The sequence below is a fragment of the Oryzias melastigma genome, linkage group LG2 (genome assembly GCF_002922805.2).
Source record: "Oryzias melastigma strain HK-1 linkage group LG2, ASM292280v2, whole genome shotgun sequence".
Classification (NCBI taxonomy): domain Eukaryota; kingdom Metazoa; phylum Chordata; class Actinopteri; order Beloniformes; family Adrianichthyidae; genus Oryzias; species Oryzias melastigma.
In genome coordinates this window covers 17,126,543-17,143,803 of record NC_050513.1, presented here as the reverse complement: position 1 = coordinate 17,143,803, position 17,261 = coordinate 17,126,543, and the positions used below count along the sequence as shown (strand labels likewise).

The window sequence follows — 17,261 nt, the reverse complement described above, 5'->3', positions numbered from 1 at the left end:
GTATCTGGGTGCTCGGGTATTCGCTATCTGCTCACGAAAATTCAAGTATGATTATTCGTGACGTCCAAGATCGCTGATTTGCAATCTTTATAAATGTAGTAAATTGTAGTAAAATATGATCATAATATCATCTTGGGACGATGAAGTTTTGCTCTGACATGCAGATTAATGTAGGATTTTAAGTTTACGAACTAAAACAAAGCTGAAAGAGCCGTGAAGCTTCCATTTTTATAAGTAAAACTGGCGAGAGCTTTTTTCCGTTCAGAAACTGAGACTGAAGTTCCGCTCACAGACATAACTTCTGAAAAAATGAATTAGCTTTAACATCGGAGCTTTAGCTCCAGTGTTTACATTCTCTTGGTTATGGTAACTCTTCAACATTTGACGTAATTAACGAAACTCCAGTTTATTCTGAAGAAACAGCCTCGCGCTGCTGAAAGGTGGATGTAATCAACGTGAATCGGCTGATTCTGCAGCCAAAAAAAAAAAACTTTTTTTCATACGGGCTCTGCACCAATATGTAATGGGTAGAATGTCAAATATTGAAGAACTTTGAGGATAGAAAACTGTGGAGAACATTTTCAGGTTTTGCTGTTAAATGATTGAAAACAGCAGTTAGATTAATCCTCTTTATGTTGTTTTACTGCTGAACCAGAAGATTGACAAAAAAAAGTTTAAAATGACAAATTGTCTTTTTATCTGAATCTTTGTGTTTTTTTTTAATCAGTTTAGTTGATTCTGATCTCCTGTTCTCAATACATGTATAAATGATGATTAAATACAAAAAAAATCAATTTTTATTCATCCAGTAAATAGACATACACATAGCAATAAACATTATAATAAAAAGTAAGAATCGTAGTTCAACTCGTGAATCATTGAGCTTGATTCGTGAATCGAATCGGATCGCCACCTAAGTGATGATCCACAGTTCTACTAGCGACACATACTTTGATAAGGCCATGAAAAAAATAAAATTAAATAAAACGTGATCATTTGGGCTGCATTGCAGCAGCAGCACTAGCTACTGCAGCTCGGCGTTCCTCCACAGGTTGGATCAAACTTGAACAGCATATTTGTGACAGCTGATGGTATTTTACTTTGTTTCATTTTAAATGTGTGAGGCCAACTTAAAAAAAAAAACCCATGTTGGATGCAATTAAAATACGTGCGGGCGATGCAACCCGTGGCTTCACTGCATGGAGAGCAGACATGAATTTAAATCACAAAATAATGATAGCTAACATCAGTCTTTCACCGAATTACAATCCATTTCAGCACAGAAGTAGGACGTTATACTATCTTTTCCAGCCCCTACAGCTACATCCGGGTTATCTAGCTACTGTGACGTATGAAAGTTTCAGGAATTCAAACAGAGTTTTTCTCTGGGACTTTGAGTGACAGCGACTTAAATGATTTCTTATTATAGTTTTTCTCTTTCAGTAAAATGCCACACATATATGTTAAAAACTCAAAAAACATGATTTTCATTGGACAGGGACTCTAACGAAATAATACAAGACCATCTATATGGGAGGCGCATTGTGTGCAAACTTTGCATTTTGCTGATGGATTTTAAGCGTCTGTATGAAGGCCAGGTTCAACACTTTTACAGCTGGTTTGATACCGCGGAGGAATCCTGCATGACGGTTACTGGAGACACTACGGTTACAGGTACACACGCTAAAAAAAACGTCAGTAGAATCCATGTGGATCACGTTAAAAGTTGTTTTATTGAGCCTGAATTCATCTGACCACACTTTAATGAGTTTCCGTGTCTCATCGTTGTGGTTTTATGGAACTGTTTTTAAGAGAATTCTGTTGGAACTACAATAGAGCTTTTAAGATGACGTAATGGCAGCAGCCTATGGGTGTACCGCATAACGAGACACAGAAAAGCGAGTAATGCGTTTTTCAGTGGTGTTAAAATAAACGTTCTAACAAGTAAACAGTTAGACAAATTCTTTCCTTTCCAATCTAATGCTCTACATTCCTAACGTGTTTACATCATGTGACTGTACGGTACGGTGGCCGATTAATCTTAAATGCATGAACGGATCAAAATACCGCTTTGGGGTTCTTTAAAGTGAGGAATGAACAGTAAAATGCACTTAAAACCTCAAAAAATAGAATTTTCATGGTAGGACCCTTTTAAAAATGATCACAAGTAGGGCAACATTTTATTCCTGAATAAAAAGCAAAAAAATGTAGTTTCCTGAGTTTTGGCTCAAGTTTTTTTGAGCCCTTTTGATCAAATGAAAGAAGCTGCTGCATTTGGAGCACTGCTTTGGCTGCAGAGAACATGTCCATTACTGCCTCTGCTCTGACTTCAGTGACATCCAAGCTGGAGTCCCCCTTCACTTGTTTCTCATGGGAAGATTTCTACACTTTGGGGGGATATTAGACGTTTTATAATATTTGCTCCTCTTCTCGCTTCAGTTGTACTCTTTGTTTCTGGTTTTGTAGTTGTGGTGCAAACTTGCAGATTATTCTAAAGAGGTCTCAAAAGTTTTCAGAGCAGGGGCTACTAAGAAGAAAGTAGGAGGCTACCACAACCAAGCAGAGTTCCGAAGTCCAACCAAACCCCCCAGGCCCATGACACGCACATGCATCCCGAAAATTCACACAAGTGAAAAATCACGGCAAGCAATTGCAGACTGCAGCGCATCCATCTTTCTCTTCCGTTTGCCCCCCCCCCCATATCTGTCGGCCAATGACTGAAGAGATCTTTAGTCACATGGTTTTGTTTAAAAAGCTTGGTCGGGGAGGCTCATTGACTGTCTATGGGCAGGCTCAAGGATGACGTCATGAAATGGGCAGGACCGACAGTGAGCGAAAGGCGGAGCCTCAGAGTTCGAGTGGTTTTACTTCCGTGTATTAAAACAATCCACAAAAATGACTCATATTTCATAATTTGTTTTTTTTTTTGTGTTCTGAAGATAATATATGATTATATGGATATAGTATACTATGAAAGGCTTGAGAAAATCATGGTATGGCTCCTTTAAGGATGAAGAACTCATGACATGGCCCCCTTCTTAAATTGACCTAACTTATGGGCCCTTCTTTTAGTGGAAGATGTACAGTAAAGGTAAGCAAGACGCCTCTCTGAACGGTGTCTGAGAGGCTGTGGTCAAAGCTGCACAAAACTTTGATCCCAAGCAGATAAAGATACTGAGCAACTCCATAAATGGAAGGCTTCTGTCTGTTGTTGAAGGAAAGAGGAAAGTATGATAGAGTGTCTTCGTTCAAATCCTTGTGAATCAGAAGAAAACAGAGGAATGCCTTTGGAAAAAGCTTGTAGCAGTGACGTAGGTCCCACTGTGATAGATCCATGAGTGTCTTTGTCTGAACTGGCATCTGTGCTTGACATTGTATGGCTGAATTGCTCCAATATTGCTCACCGTTATTGTTGCACCGCTAATTTTAGCTTTTGGTTGTAAGTGGCTGTCAGCTAACAGGTGATCGTGTAAATAGAGAGATGATGGGAAATGAGGGCAGGCTAAAATTTTCCGCTTCCAACAATTCAGAGGCGAGTTCTAAAGAACTCCTGGCGCTCTGCAGAAACTACTAGAAAATGACTCAGGTTTTGTGATTTTGGCTAAAAGCGAAACAGTCATTATTAAAGACAGAGAGAACGCTTTTACGGTAGATCAAAACACGATTGAAGGGAGGCTTCGGCTTTGAATTAGAAAAAGGAGTTAATTATTTTTTTTATTAAAATTTTAGTTTTACGGTTTCTCAAATTAGGTCATTTAATTTTTATTGATACTTAATACACATCCTTTAAAAGTTTAAAAAGGCTCATTCTTGTGTTTGTGTTCCTGTAGTCCTCCCCCAGCATGATGGAAAGGAGGATTTCTGCTCTCACCAGAGGAAACAAGTGGAAGAAGAACCTCCACAGATTAAAGAGGAGCAGGAGGAACGAGAACCTCTACAGATTGAAAAGCAACATAAAGAACTAGAACCTCTACAGACTGAAGTGCAACAAAAGGATCAAGAACCTCCAAAGATTGAAGAGCAACGTAAGGAACCAGAACCTCTACATATTAAAGAGGAGCAGGAGGAACAAGAACTTCCACAGATTAAAGAAGAGCAAGAGGGGTTCCACATCAGTCAGGATGAAGAGCAGCTTCATCTGAAGCAGGAGACTGAAACCTTGATGGAGATTCCTACTTATGAGGAACATGAGAACAGTGAAGCAGATCTAAACAATCCGTGGAGCTTTAATTTAACTGATAGTTGGGATGAAGAAGGAAACCAAAATGACGAATCAACATCAACTAGAAACGAAGAGACGGACCCACAAAACAAAGATCAGAGGAAGAGAAGAGATGGAAATCATGTCCAAAATGTGGACAGTTCCTACAACAAGTTAGAAAGTCAGTGTGACAAGACAGCAAGTTTGATTGAGAAACACAGACCAACAATTACACACAATGTGTCAATCCACATGAAAACAGAGTCTGAAAGACCTTGTCTCTGTGTCTGTGAAGAATGTGGTAAATGTTTTGGTTACTGGTCTCAATTCAAAACGCACATGGGAACTCACACAAGAGAAAGGCCTTTTTCCTGCAAAGAATGTGATAAAAGTTTCATGAACGAATCTAGTTTGAAAACACATGTGAGAACTCACACAGGAGAAAGGCTCTTCTCCTGTAAAGAATGTGATAAACGTTTTCTGAATATATTTTGTCTTAAAATACACATGAGAACTCATACGGGCGAGAAGCCTTTTGCTTGTAAACAATGTGATAAAAGGTTTAGTCAAATTTGTAACCTCAAAAGACACACAAGAACTCACACAGGAGAAAAGCCCTTTTCTTGCAAAGAATGTGATAAACGTTTTCTTGATTTATCTTGTCTTAAAAAGCACACGAGAACTCATACAGGAGAAAGGCCTTTTTCTTGTAAAGAATGTGACAAAAGTTTTCGTCAAGTATCTAGTCTCAGGTCGCACATGAGATCTCATACAGGAGAAAAGCCTTTTTCTTGTGAAGAATGTGATGCAAGTTTTAGTCGTGCATGTCATGTCAAAAGACACATGAGAATTCACACAGGAGAGAAGCCTTTTTGTTGTATACAATGTAACAAAAGGTTTAATCAAATGTCTAGTCTCAACAGACATATGATGACTCACACAGATGTGAGGTCTCGTCAAAAAATTTAATAAGCAATTTAGTGAAATCTCTAAGGAAAACTCAGCAGATTACTTGTACATTAAAAGACAAAAAGGTTTCCATAGAATGGAAAATATTTTGAAAAAGAAAAATGTTATTATTTTAATAGAAACTAAAAATCTATGCAGAACTATTGCATACAGATTTTAATATTTTAAAAACCTTCTAAATTCTGTATAGTGTTGGAAATTATTGGGGTTCCACTAGGGGTGGGCAATATGACGATATAAAACCATCTTACGTTCTCCAATGCTGACGACCTGTCATTTTTGAGAGATCGTTTTATCACGATCTTCTACGAAAAGCTGCAAGAGCGAGAAGGCAAAAGCTTGTTGACTGCCTGTGACTTTAAATCCGAGCTGCTCCTCCTCCTCCTCCTCGGTGTGTTTTCTTGTAATCAATGACATATATTACTGGATTGGAAGCCACGTGTCATACGGCGTGACCATCATCATGCATCAAGTCTTCTCGAGTAATGAATGACGGAGGTCCGAAAAAGTAACAAAAGGAGACACAGTGTTTTACAATCGACTTCAAAAACCTTGACAACAAAATAATCCGATGGAGAGGAATCATCACAGGACAGGAATCGCATTTTAATAGAGAGAAATCAGGCTGGGAACCGTGAACTGTGTGCTAAAGTTTAGGCTAAAGTGGGTGCTAGCAACTCATGAGAGACATGCTAGTTTGGTTCTTTGATGTTTTTATTAATGTTTCATGTTTTAAAACATAGCGGATGTTAATCGCACGTATTTACGCTCATCCTGCACAAAAACTGATGGAAATTTATGTTGGATACACGTAAAATGTTCGGTCAAGATGCACGTTGCTTCATTGTTTTGCTAGCTTGTAGCTAGCTCCCGTAAGAACCTAAATCTTATTGTCAGGCGCACTTTTATTTTTTTTGTAAGAAGTGTGAGTTCGTACATAAATTTCTTAATCCGTGGCGTCACTGTTAAGCTTTTTTCTTGGTCTTACGGACCGGAGAAAGCCCAGCTAGAATAAACAGCGCTAATGCTAACGCTAGCTTTCTGCTCAGTGACATAAACACAGAGAGCAGATGTTAGTGAAGGAGCTGTGGATGTAAACTTTAACCTGCCACAACATTTACTCCTATTATCTCGGTGTTTGGAATCTTAACAGTTTGGCAGATGTATTTGATGTTAACAGACAAGTTTAAAAATGTTTTTGTATCAGTTAAAGATGCTAGCTGGAGCCTTTTTCTCAAAGTACAATGAAATCGTCTATTTGAAGGTAAATTCTGAAGCAATTGAGATTTATTTAACATGTATGTAATCCAAAAATAATAAAAGTTTTAGTTCCATTTGAAAATGTGGTAAAGGGTGTTTTTATTAATATTATTATTATTATTTAGCACTTTGAGATGTTTTTAATAGGGAAAGGACTTTACTAAACTTTATCAGTCATTCATGCTATGAACTTCATCAGTCTCCCTCATTTCTGGTCTTGGGTGACAATCATTTACAAGCTCTGTTTTATGGATTTTAGCATAGAGGCAAAATAAAAAATTATGGATATTTAGAAGCTGTTCATTTCACAGCAATGCATTATCTGTAGCAGTAGAAGGCGCAATTCTTGTGCTATTTACAGATTAATCTTAATATATAATAACTATTTAAACATACCACAAGATCAATGCTTTTCTAAGCTTTAATTCGAGCCATATTTTGTAAAAATTGGTTAAGAAATGAGGGAGCTAGCTCAATTTTTGTGGTTGATCTCTGCCTGTCCTCTATTAAAATAGCAGCGTTCTGCTGCCATGAATCAATGCATAACAATGGCGCATGCCGTGCAGGTCTATGTCTATAGCAGCGGATAGGCAAGGGCCAATCCAGTAATGCGTATTAATGCTTGTAATATATTTGGGGGAAAAAATGAATAAATATTTGTTCAAAAAGTGTTTACTTCCTTTAACTAAAATCTTTATAATTCAATTTTTGTCAATTTGAATTTATTTTAAAGAAATTGTGATAAAATCAAAATCGTGAAAAATAATTGAAAAAAATTGTGATTTTCTTTTTTTGCCGTATCGCCCAGCCCTAGGATCCACCCTCATTAGCTAGTTTACTCCAAACACTTGCAAAGCTTTTTCTTAACCTTCTCTCAGTCTGAGTTTGTAGAAAACAACAGATTTTAAAGTATATCTCACTGTAATCTCCTGACAGTCTGTGTGGAGATGCTGGTTTTATTCTCAAGCAGGACATGGCACCTTCTAACATTACAAAAAGATACCTAAATTTGCTTTAAATGGCCAATTGTGTTTTAGTTGAGACTGTTTGCTGCTTCATTAATTTTATAGTTTTGATACTTCTTATCTGTAAAGTAATCTGACTACATGTTGTCTGAGTGTTACTATGACAACATTAGAAATTGTTGTACATGTCTTTAACTCTCACACATTTTATGTGATCAGTGGACTATTCAATATTGTTTGTTCTTATTAATGCATTTTATATTTTTTAAATATATAAGCTAGACATTGTTTGGTTAAGACAAGATTTTCCCAAAAATGTAATAAGGTAAAGCCGGATAAAGAAACGGGCTGATGTTTGTCATGTGTTCATGTGATAATATGTACAAAATTGTTTATTTGTTCTTTTTAGTTGTCAGTGTTCTGCTCCAATCTTTACAGTGAAGAATAAAGTTAACATGAAGATCAGTCAGAAGTGTGGAGTCTTTTCTACTGTTTCTGCTGTTTGTTGGATCTCTGCAAAGCTGGACTCCTCAAGTCCAGTTCTGACTGCTGAGCTGTTCTGAATTGAAAAAAAGATCTTTATGTTGAGTAATACTCAAATGTTCTTTAATAAATGTTTTACAGTATGATTAGAAGTGTTTTAATGAGTATATATATGTGTAATGGACATTTTTCGGTTGCGAGGGGTGGGGGTGGGGGGGGCATTCTCCATATGACTACATATTTAATTTAGTTCAGCCCTGTAGAACTGAAATATAGTCAGGTTCTCTTTAGGGTCCAACTGCTTGTTGACATATGCAGTCATGTGATTCCTTTAAAGGGTAACAAACCCTAAATCAGCTTTTTTGGCTGTTGATCTCTATAAACGGGGCTTAGTGCTTTCTGTTGGTCATTGCCAATTTTTCAAATTAGAATGAACGGGTTTATTATTTTAAAAATATTGTTAAAAACCATATGTATGCTGCCCCCTACAGGCAGTAACGATGTACTGCAGTTTAATTTCATGATTGTCCAAACCATTTAAGTTCCGCATCATTTCAGAAGTCCCACGCCATGATCTTCAGCTCCAGTAATGATAACAGTCCCGTTCCTCAGCTCCACCCCTCTGACCTTCACATTTCAGCTGTGGGTGGAGTCAGCCTCCAACTTCTCTGTTTGGTTACCCTTTAAATGCAGCACGGTAAGTCGGTTCATCAGCTTGGTTGACACAAACAGACAAAAACTTTTGTCACCAGACAGCAGAGTTCAGGATCTCGTCTGCAGATGAAGGCTGGAAGAAGGTGTGTGTGCGCTGATCCAGTGGATCCAGTCAATCCAGCAGCATGGATCAGTGTGAGGACACACAGGAGGGAGCCCCTCCCTCTAAAAGCACTCTGTGTGGGGAAGATGAGAGCCAGAGCAAAGCTCAGAGGTGAGATGAACATCTCTAACTGTCCAGGACTCTTCTCCATGTCAGAGCTCAGCACTCACACCAGCAACCGCCATTCTTCACAGGAACCAACCTGGACCTGGATCTGTATCTGGATCCACCTGGGGGTCCAAAAGGAGTGACTGATCAAAGGTTCAACCTCTTAACTTCAAAGGCATCAGTTCAAAAGTGGAATAGTAAGTGTTTGTCAAATACATTAGGGGTGTTAGAAAAAACCTATTCAGTGAAATATCACAATATATTATCTGGTGATACTTGCATTGATTTAATAATTATTATTATTATATATTTTTTATCAATTTAATTAAATATTTATTAGAAACATGTAATTCAGCGTCTTACTTTGGTTTTCCACTTAAAACCTCAACTGCTAGTTGGCATGTGATGAAGCAGCATAACAGACTGCAGGACAGCATCTGAACACTTTCATTGTTTTTTTTTTCCTGTCATCTCCAAGTCCATCAGTCTATAGTTTGCACTGGACACATACATACATCCAGGCACACAAATCATTCACATTCACCACAAATTTTGTTTAACCCTACGGGTGCACACTTAGTTTTTAATAGAATGTAACTCACCATCCAGGCTTCCTTCCACAAACATTCCAACCAGAGCATTATACACATCATCGTACATATAGGAAACAAGACGGAGACATCAAAATAGTGGTTCGGACTGCAAAATGTAGCCTAGCATCTTCAAGCTAACTTGTAAACATTCATTGCTGTTTGGAGCAGAGCTGAGCAGAAAGAGGAAGTGGAGTTTTTCTGCTGATTGTGCAGAAACATCAGTTGGTTCAGATGCAGCCACAGGCTGGTGTTTGACTTTCACACATCTGGACTTCTTTACTGAAGCAGCTGCATGTTGTCCTGAAAGTTCCTGAATGTTCTTCTCTGCTTCTGCTGGACTCTTCTGATCTGCTGCTGTTGATTCACATCTTTGGACTTTTTCCAAACTTTCTGATCTTCTTCAGCTCTGAACTCTTTAGAAGAACTGAAGGATGAAAAACATGAACTTTGTCTTTAAATGAAACTCTTTCTTCTGGATTCAGGTTGAGGAACTGCAGTTTTTCAAAGATCAGCTGTGCTGCTCTGGTCTCAACTTTGAAGGCTAACCCATCCCACCTGACAGAACTGGACCTGAGGAACAACAACCTTCAGTCTTCAGATGTTCTTCAGCTTCATGGTCTGGTGGAGAGTCCAAACTCCAAACTGCAGACTCTGAGGTCAGTAGAGGGTTGGAGTCAGTCCAGCTGCTTCCAGATGTTTGGTCCTAAAGTTAGTCTGAGAGCAAAGATTCAGAGTTTCCTGTGAAGCTGCAGCTTCTCAATGAAGGTCTGAGGAGAATGATGACAGGCTTCAGGACAACAGTCAGCCAATCAGAGCAGCAGAAGCTCCAACAGGTGAAGATGACAGGAAGCTGCTGCTCTGAACAGAACTGAAGCTCCTGCTGCTCTTTCTGCTGCTGTGCTGCATCACTGACTGACAGAACAGGATAAGGAGATACTCCTTCATCTCTTTCCTTTTTTTCTCTTACAGGTGGGAGGGAAACACTTGTTTTATTTTGTAATGATGGATCAGAGAACATCATCATCTGGTCTGCAGAGACGTTGTTCCTGGAGGTGGAGAGCAGAGTGATGGAGGAATCAGAGGAAGTGGAGATGAGTGTCAGAGCTTCAGCATGAACTGATCTGAGATCAGCTCCACTGACTCTCTCAGCATCAAGTGGACAGTTATTGTGCTGCAGCTTCTTTATGTATAAAGTATTGAACTTTTAGCATCTAGTAGTGCACTGTATAAAGTTTAAATTAATTGAAGGTGTGTTCTAAGATTTATTAAAATGTGTTTCATTTAATTGGTAATTTTGCATTTGTACATTGCTGATGTGACACACATGGAGCCGTCACAGCTCACCATGGAGGTGATGCTGCTTCATCTGATCTGATAAAAGTAGAAACCAGGAGCACATGAAGGTGGTTTTGTTGGATCAGAGAGCAGAACTCTGATCAGAGTTTCAAGAACGATGCAGGCTCATGTTCTGGACTGAAGAGTTCAGCTGAAATGTTCTGTTCAGACTTCTTCAGGATCACATCTGTGCGTGAATATGGAGGTTTGTCTGAATGAAGCTGCAGCTCGCTACTAAGCTTCTTCAGGCTCACAACAACAATAAAAAAGGCTAAAGCTGCTGTGCTGCCCTCTAGTGGAAAGTATGAGATTAGCAGCACAGATTTTTTAATTTCTGTGATCCAAAGTCTATTCTAAAAGCTAATCCAAAGAGAAACGGTGAGGCAAACCAGGAGCAAAAACACAGCAATGGCGTGAAAAACTGGTGGTCAAAGAAACAGGAACAAGGTGAGAAAACATGGAATGTGAGGAAGACACAACCAACTGAAGATGATCTTTGGACCCTTTAACTATTTAACCAAGAAAAAGACTTTGACTGGTAAATGACTCCATGCAACTGAAGTAACTCAGTGTATCTAATAGTTGTGATTTTCCATCTAAAACCTACCTAACGGCCTCAAACATTCTTCAGAGAAGCAAAACATCAGACATTTTAAACAGCATTTTTATATTAAAATTATGTTTTCTAATATTAAACAATAATTTCAAACAAATGTATCCAAAGTATTTATTTTTACTTTATCCTATCTTCCACTAACAAATAACTTAATCTAGAGCCAACATATCCTGCTAATTAACCTATTATATGGTAATAGAATTGTATCTCCAATATAAAAAAAATAACACTTTTCAATCTGTTTTATTGAACAAGTCTTTTAAGGTAAAACAGAAACAACAAACAAATGTTGATTAAGCATGTTTGCATCCCACGGATCAGTAACTTTATTATTTGCTTTCATTATGTCTTGTCTCATTTTCTTGCTTTATTTGCTAATTTAATAACTATGTAGTAATTATGTAATATTGTATATATTTTTTTTCTTCATTTCATTAATTACTTCATAATTATTGCCTTTCTTTGCTATTGGTAAATTGTATGTACCCTTAATTATTATCTTTGGAGAATGTTTTTCAGGTATGTCTTTAAATTATTGTCTTTATTTAATATTTGTTCCTTTAGTCACTTAGCAGATTTCGTTATGCATTGCTATAGATTAGAAATACGGTCAACAAACGGGATTAAGTCCGTGAAGTCTAAGGTGCATTTTGCATTCAACTATGAACAGGTGTAATTCGTGAATGTGGTGACGTCACAACAGCTATTCTTTAGTTTACCCAAAACTGTTTTATTTATTTATTTGTAGTATATTTTATTCATTTTCTCCTAAATCTAGACCGTTACAAAAAAATATTCGAAGCTTTCTGAACCATTCTGAGGTGCAGTTAAGCAGTTTATACGTTTCTTTTTGAATAAAGTTTCTGCACGTGACCCGGAAGTAAACAGAACGGAGCGCTAGCAGGCTAGCGATGTCAGCGAGCTAACAGCGTTAGCTTGTGTTCAGAGAAACACAAGCTGTTTGTTGGGACTTTTGTGAGGTTTGTGGACAGAAAGGACGATACGTGGTTCGGTTCCGAACAATCCTCTTTAGCTAAAGTGTCGTAAATGAGTGAATGCGTGTTGAACGTAAAGACAACGTGGCTGTGATTGTGAGACTAGCAGATGATCGGAGCTGCTGCTGTTCAGAGGACTTTGGTGTTTGTTGGAGCTGAAGATCTTCTGCAGCTGCAGGAACCATGTCTTCCCTTCAGTCTCTGAGAGAGTTGATCAGCGAGCGACTAGCTGCTGCTGCTGAAGAAATCTGCAGACTCTGTGAAGGAACCATCGTCCAGTACGAGCAGGAGCTCTGTCGTCAGCGCAGACTGCTGGATATCGCCTGGAAACCACAGCTTCAGCTCCATGATATAGGTATGTTCACTTCTTCTTCATCCTTCAGAACATTCTGGTTCAAATTCTAGCGGACCGATGACGGCTTCTGTTGGGGGGGTTCAGGTCCGCCATCTTGAAGCGGTAAACAGGAGCTCTGTAGTCGTTAGCTTCTTTCTTCGGTTCTTCATTGTTGTTGCTCCTCGCTCTGCTGTGTTACTGTAGTACTGAAATCAATTCTTCAGGTTTTTTGTCATTGAATCCACTTTAATTTTATTTTGGATTGAATATTGAACGCTCTCATATATGGAAGCCCAAACTGTTCTTAATTAAATAAATAAATACATCATTATTTAATCAAGCAACACTCCAATAAAAGTCTTTTCAATAAATAATTGACCATTTTATTATGAAATACATTTCATTAAAATTTAAATGGACCATTTTATTATGAAATATATTTAATTTTTACTTTAAAACATAATTTTTATGTTAAAAACATTTCATAATAAAAATATATATCATAATAATTTTTTTTTCATGTTGGATATTATTATAATCATGTGAGGTTTTTTTTGTAAAAGCTTGTATTTCAAAATTACTGTTTTCCAAAGTGTCCTTTTTATTTCACAATGCTGTTTTTCAGAACGACGTATTTATTTCATGATGAGCTTTTTCCGAATAATAACTCTGTCTGTCAATCACTGAAAGTGGGCGGGATCTAAACGTTCATTGGCTGATCCTCTGAGATCGACTTGTATGCCTAGACTCCCACTCTACTGTGTGTCGCACAATTAAAATGAACAGTTTTTTTCTTTCTTCCTTTAGTCTGAAAGCATCATCGCTATTGTCACTTAAACTAACCGACATTTGTGTTTGTTTATGAGGGAGAAAATAAAGGAATATTATTTTTATGGTTGAGAATCTTCGTTTCTGGAAACTTTTAAACTTTTGACCGGTTTCGACAGGAAGTAGTCAGACTGTGATCACGTTCTAGCTTTACGGGAGCCATTCGGGGCCCAATTAAAACGGGTCCGGGCGGTTTGTCTGAACCTACTCTAACCCAAACCTTGACGCGGCACCGACGCGGGTCGGGTCACCAAATCCTGCTGATCGCCCGGTTCAGGGATCGTTCCGTGCACCGGAAATGTTGATATTTCGCGACTTTGGAGCCCCGTTTTGGGGAGAAGTCCACCAAAACAGACAAACTACGAACTGTATGTCCAAAATAAATGTATATCCTGATAGTAACGGGTGCATTTCTCACTAGAAATATTGGCAAAATAAAGATTAGTCCACAAAATATTTTATTCTGAGGGATTTTCCACCAAAAAAGAGTGAATATCCCACCGTGTTTTTGCTAGTGACAGGCAGAAACTCAAAAGTCACGTGATCAGTCACGTGATCCGGCGCACCCCCGTAGAAATGAATGAGAGAATGAGACGTAGCAATTCCACAATTTAGACCCGTTTTTTGTGAAACTGCTACGTTTTTGCCTGTGGACAAACGTGGGTATTGAACGTTTTTGTAGGAGACTGGGTTACTGGTCGCGCTGAGTTGCATAGTCCCACCTAGTGTTGAGGAGTGTGTACTGCACCATCACGTTCGCTGAAGGAACACTCCAACGATGTAGTTGGTGCTGCTGCTAATGTCTGATTAAAGGAGTAGCCAATCTCAAACATGTCCCCGCCTTGTCTGGTTTGATTGACAGACAGAGTTATTATTCGGAAAAAGCTCATCATGAAATAAATACGTCGTTCTGAAAAACAGCATTGTGAAATAAAAAGGACACTTTGGACAACAGTAATTTTGAAATAAAAGTTTCAACGAAAGAAACCCCCACATGATTATAATAATATCCAACATGAAAAAAAAATTATTATGATATATATTATTATTATGAAATGTTTTTAACATAAAAATTATGTTTAAAGTAAAAATGAAATATATTTCATAATAAAATGGTCCATTTAAATTTTAATGAAATGTATTTCATAATAAAATGGTCAATTATTTATTGAAAAGACTTTTATTGGAGTGTTGCTTGATTAAATAATGTTGTATTTATTTATATAATTATGAACAGTTTGGGCTTCCATACTCATAAACATTAAAATAAACCGTTTTCAGACCTTAAGGATGAGAAAGATATTAAAGGATATTTTTGGCTCTTTTCCACCATTTATTTTAATCCGTATTATTCAGACCAAAAATAATAACATTTCCTAATATTGGCTTTTGAATAAGTCATACTAAGAGAAGGCAATGACTGAAAAGTGCCGAAATGGTAATTTATAACATCTTGTGTTACATATGTGCTAAAATGTACTACGTAGTATCAGGGCCACTTTATAAAGAAAATTGTATTATTAAATATAACGACTTAAAATCTCGTGAATTTACAAAGTTGTAACTGCTAAATTATGAGAATGAAGTCGCATATTTATGACCTTAAAAGTCACTTTAATAAATTTACGAGAAAAAATCTCATACATTTACGAGTTTAAAAGTTGTAAATTTACTAGATTTTAAAGTTGTAATTTTACGAAAAAAAAACTCGTAGTACCCCGTCGTAGAAAGGTGAACAAACGTGCTTTATCAAAAAAAAAAAAACAGACTTAGTTATATTCCTGTCAACAGCAAGTCGAGATACTTGCTAGTTAGCTAGCAGAGCAGTGTGCCAGTTCACGCAATTCCCAGCTCAACGCGTTTTTTTATTCTGATTTTTTTTTTCCGGCAAAAATTCGATTTAGGCGGGTGGACATAATTGGGGTGGGTTTGGGTTCGGTTTTAGGTCCTAATTGAAATACGAGAGAGAGAGAGAGAGGGGGAGAGGGCGGGTCAAGCAATGTCTCACTTCCTGTCATCATTTTCGCCCGTCATCATGAGATTTGTAGCCCACTAGTAGGGCTAGGCACTAAAACAATAATGATAGTTATCGCGATACAACTTTTTCTCAACAAAGGAACGAGTCTATCACGATAGGTTTTTTTTTAAAGGGTCCGAAATTGACACTCACCAGTGGCAAACATTTTCTCCTCTTTGGAGAGTAAAGGTCAGAGAGTTAGTTGCCACATGGCGAATACATGTTTGCTTCCCCCTATGGAGGCCCGAGTTTGATTCCCGGTTATGGGAAGTGTTTTGATGCAAAAAAAAATAAATAAATGTCAGTGAATATTTTTCTTGAGAATTAAAATTAAATAAATGCTTATTTTAACATATTCCATGCAACTACAATGTTTCTTTATAGCGTGCAGTGATATCCGTGTGTGTATGTGGGGGTGGGGGGGTTAAGGAAAACGGTCATTCATGTGATTACGGAGATTACTGGTTAATTAATTAACAGATTTAACCCTTCCTTACTCAACAAGTGACAAAATAACCTTCCTGACATTATTCATCATTTGGACTGATTCAAATGTAGACGTACGCATAAACTCTACAGATATTTTCTCTCTCTGTTCTACTGCTGCAGCTGTGTTGCTTTTATTGCGGAAAATGTTCTTGTAGTCGGCCTACGCTTGAAGGAACTCATCAATACGAAACTCAAGTGTTTGTTCCCGTTGCCATGGTGAATCGTGCTGTCTTTGCTACATTGATCAGGGCTTTTTATGGTCAAGACGCTCGCGCCTGATTCTGGTTCTAACAACTTCATGTTGATTCAATCAAACTTTTTCAGCTGTTCTGAAGAAGAAAACTCTTAAGTTTGAGAATTTTGAGTCCAGTGACTCTTAGTTCAGGTTTGAACTCTAAATTTGTTGAACCTGCTTCTTGAAACGGGCCCCTGGGTAGGCTAGAGCAGGGGTCACCAACCTTTTTGAAACTGATAGCTACTTCAAGGGTACTGAAGTAGGGCTGGGCGATAAAACGATAATTATCGTTATTGCGATATTACGTTTTTTCGATAGTGAAATGAGACTATTGCGATAAACTTTCGTTTTAAATGAACACGGGATAAAGCCCCGGAAGACCCGCCCTTCTTCTTCTTCTTCTTACAGAGCGGCTGATTCTTGGAGCCCAGACTGAGAGCGGGGGGCACGGAGGCCCCGAATGATGACAAAAGGACACAACAGAAAACATAATTTCAGTAAACCAATAACCAATATATAATCGCTAATACTTTTATTTTTAATGTCAAGGTAACGATGTTTATATATTTTGTTTTGGAAACGTCGTCACCGGACCCCCCTCCTCTAAACTGAAAATGGTTCGGTCCGACTGGATTATTCTTCCGCAGCTGTTTGTTACCGACAGATCCACAGAGTGTGAGGGAGAGAAGACACGCTTTAAAATCAGGAGCTTAAACACCTGATTTAGAGGAGAACCTCCATGAAAAAAGAAAAAAGTAGAGAGTCTGTCTATTGCCGCGCGTTACGTGTCACGCGGGGCTGAAAGAGGAGAGAAGGACAGACTGCGCATGCTCGTAACAGCCGCGCGCAGGGGGCGGGGACTCGATTGTGGCTGCGGAGTTTAGATGAGTTTGAGGGTTTTATTAAAATATTAACCAAAAGCTTTTGTGTAGAGCTTCGAATTAGAATAATTTGTTGTTTTATTGTGTATCAATCATGAATTTGTTAGTTAAATTTGTGCCGTTTATGCTCATTTC

General features: G+C 38.0%; 2 protein-coding genes across 2 annotated transcripts in view; both read left to right on the top strand.

Moving 5' to 3' along the window:
* LOC112156814 (gastrula zinc finger protein XlCGF17.1-like) overlaps positions 1-5,763 on the top strand; it is an 8,148-nt gene extending 2,385 nt beyond the window's left edge. Inside the window, exon 2 of the mRNA XM_024289193.2 lies at positions 3,831-5,763. Within this exon, the coding sequence (XP_024144961.1) occupies positions 4,163-5,170 (1,008 nt within the window). The 5' untranslated portion in view covers positions 3,831-4,162 and the 3' untranslated portion in view covers positions 5,171-5,763. The remainder of the gene's footprint in view (positions 1-3,830) is intronic.
* Positions 5,764-12,646: 6,883 nt separating this feature from the next.
* The window catches only part of LOC112156809 (gastrula zinc finger protein XlCGF17.1), a 10,102-nt gene continuing 5,487 nt past the window's right edge, over positions 12,647-17,261 (top strand). Inside the window, exon 1 of the mRNA XM_024289187.2 lies at positions 12,647-12,697. The gene's annotated coding sequence lies outside the window, so the exon portion shown is untranslated. The remainder of the gene's footprint in view (positions 12,698-17,261) is intronic.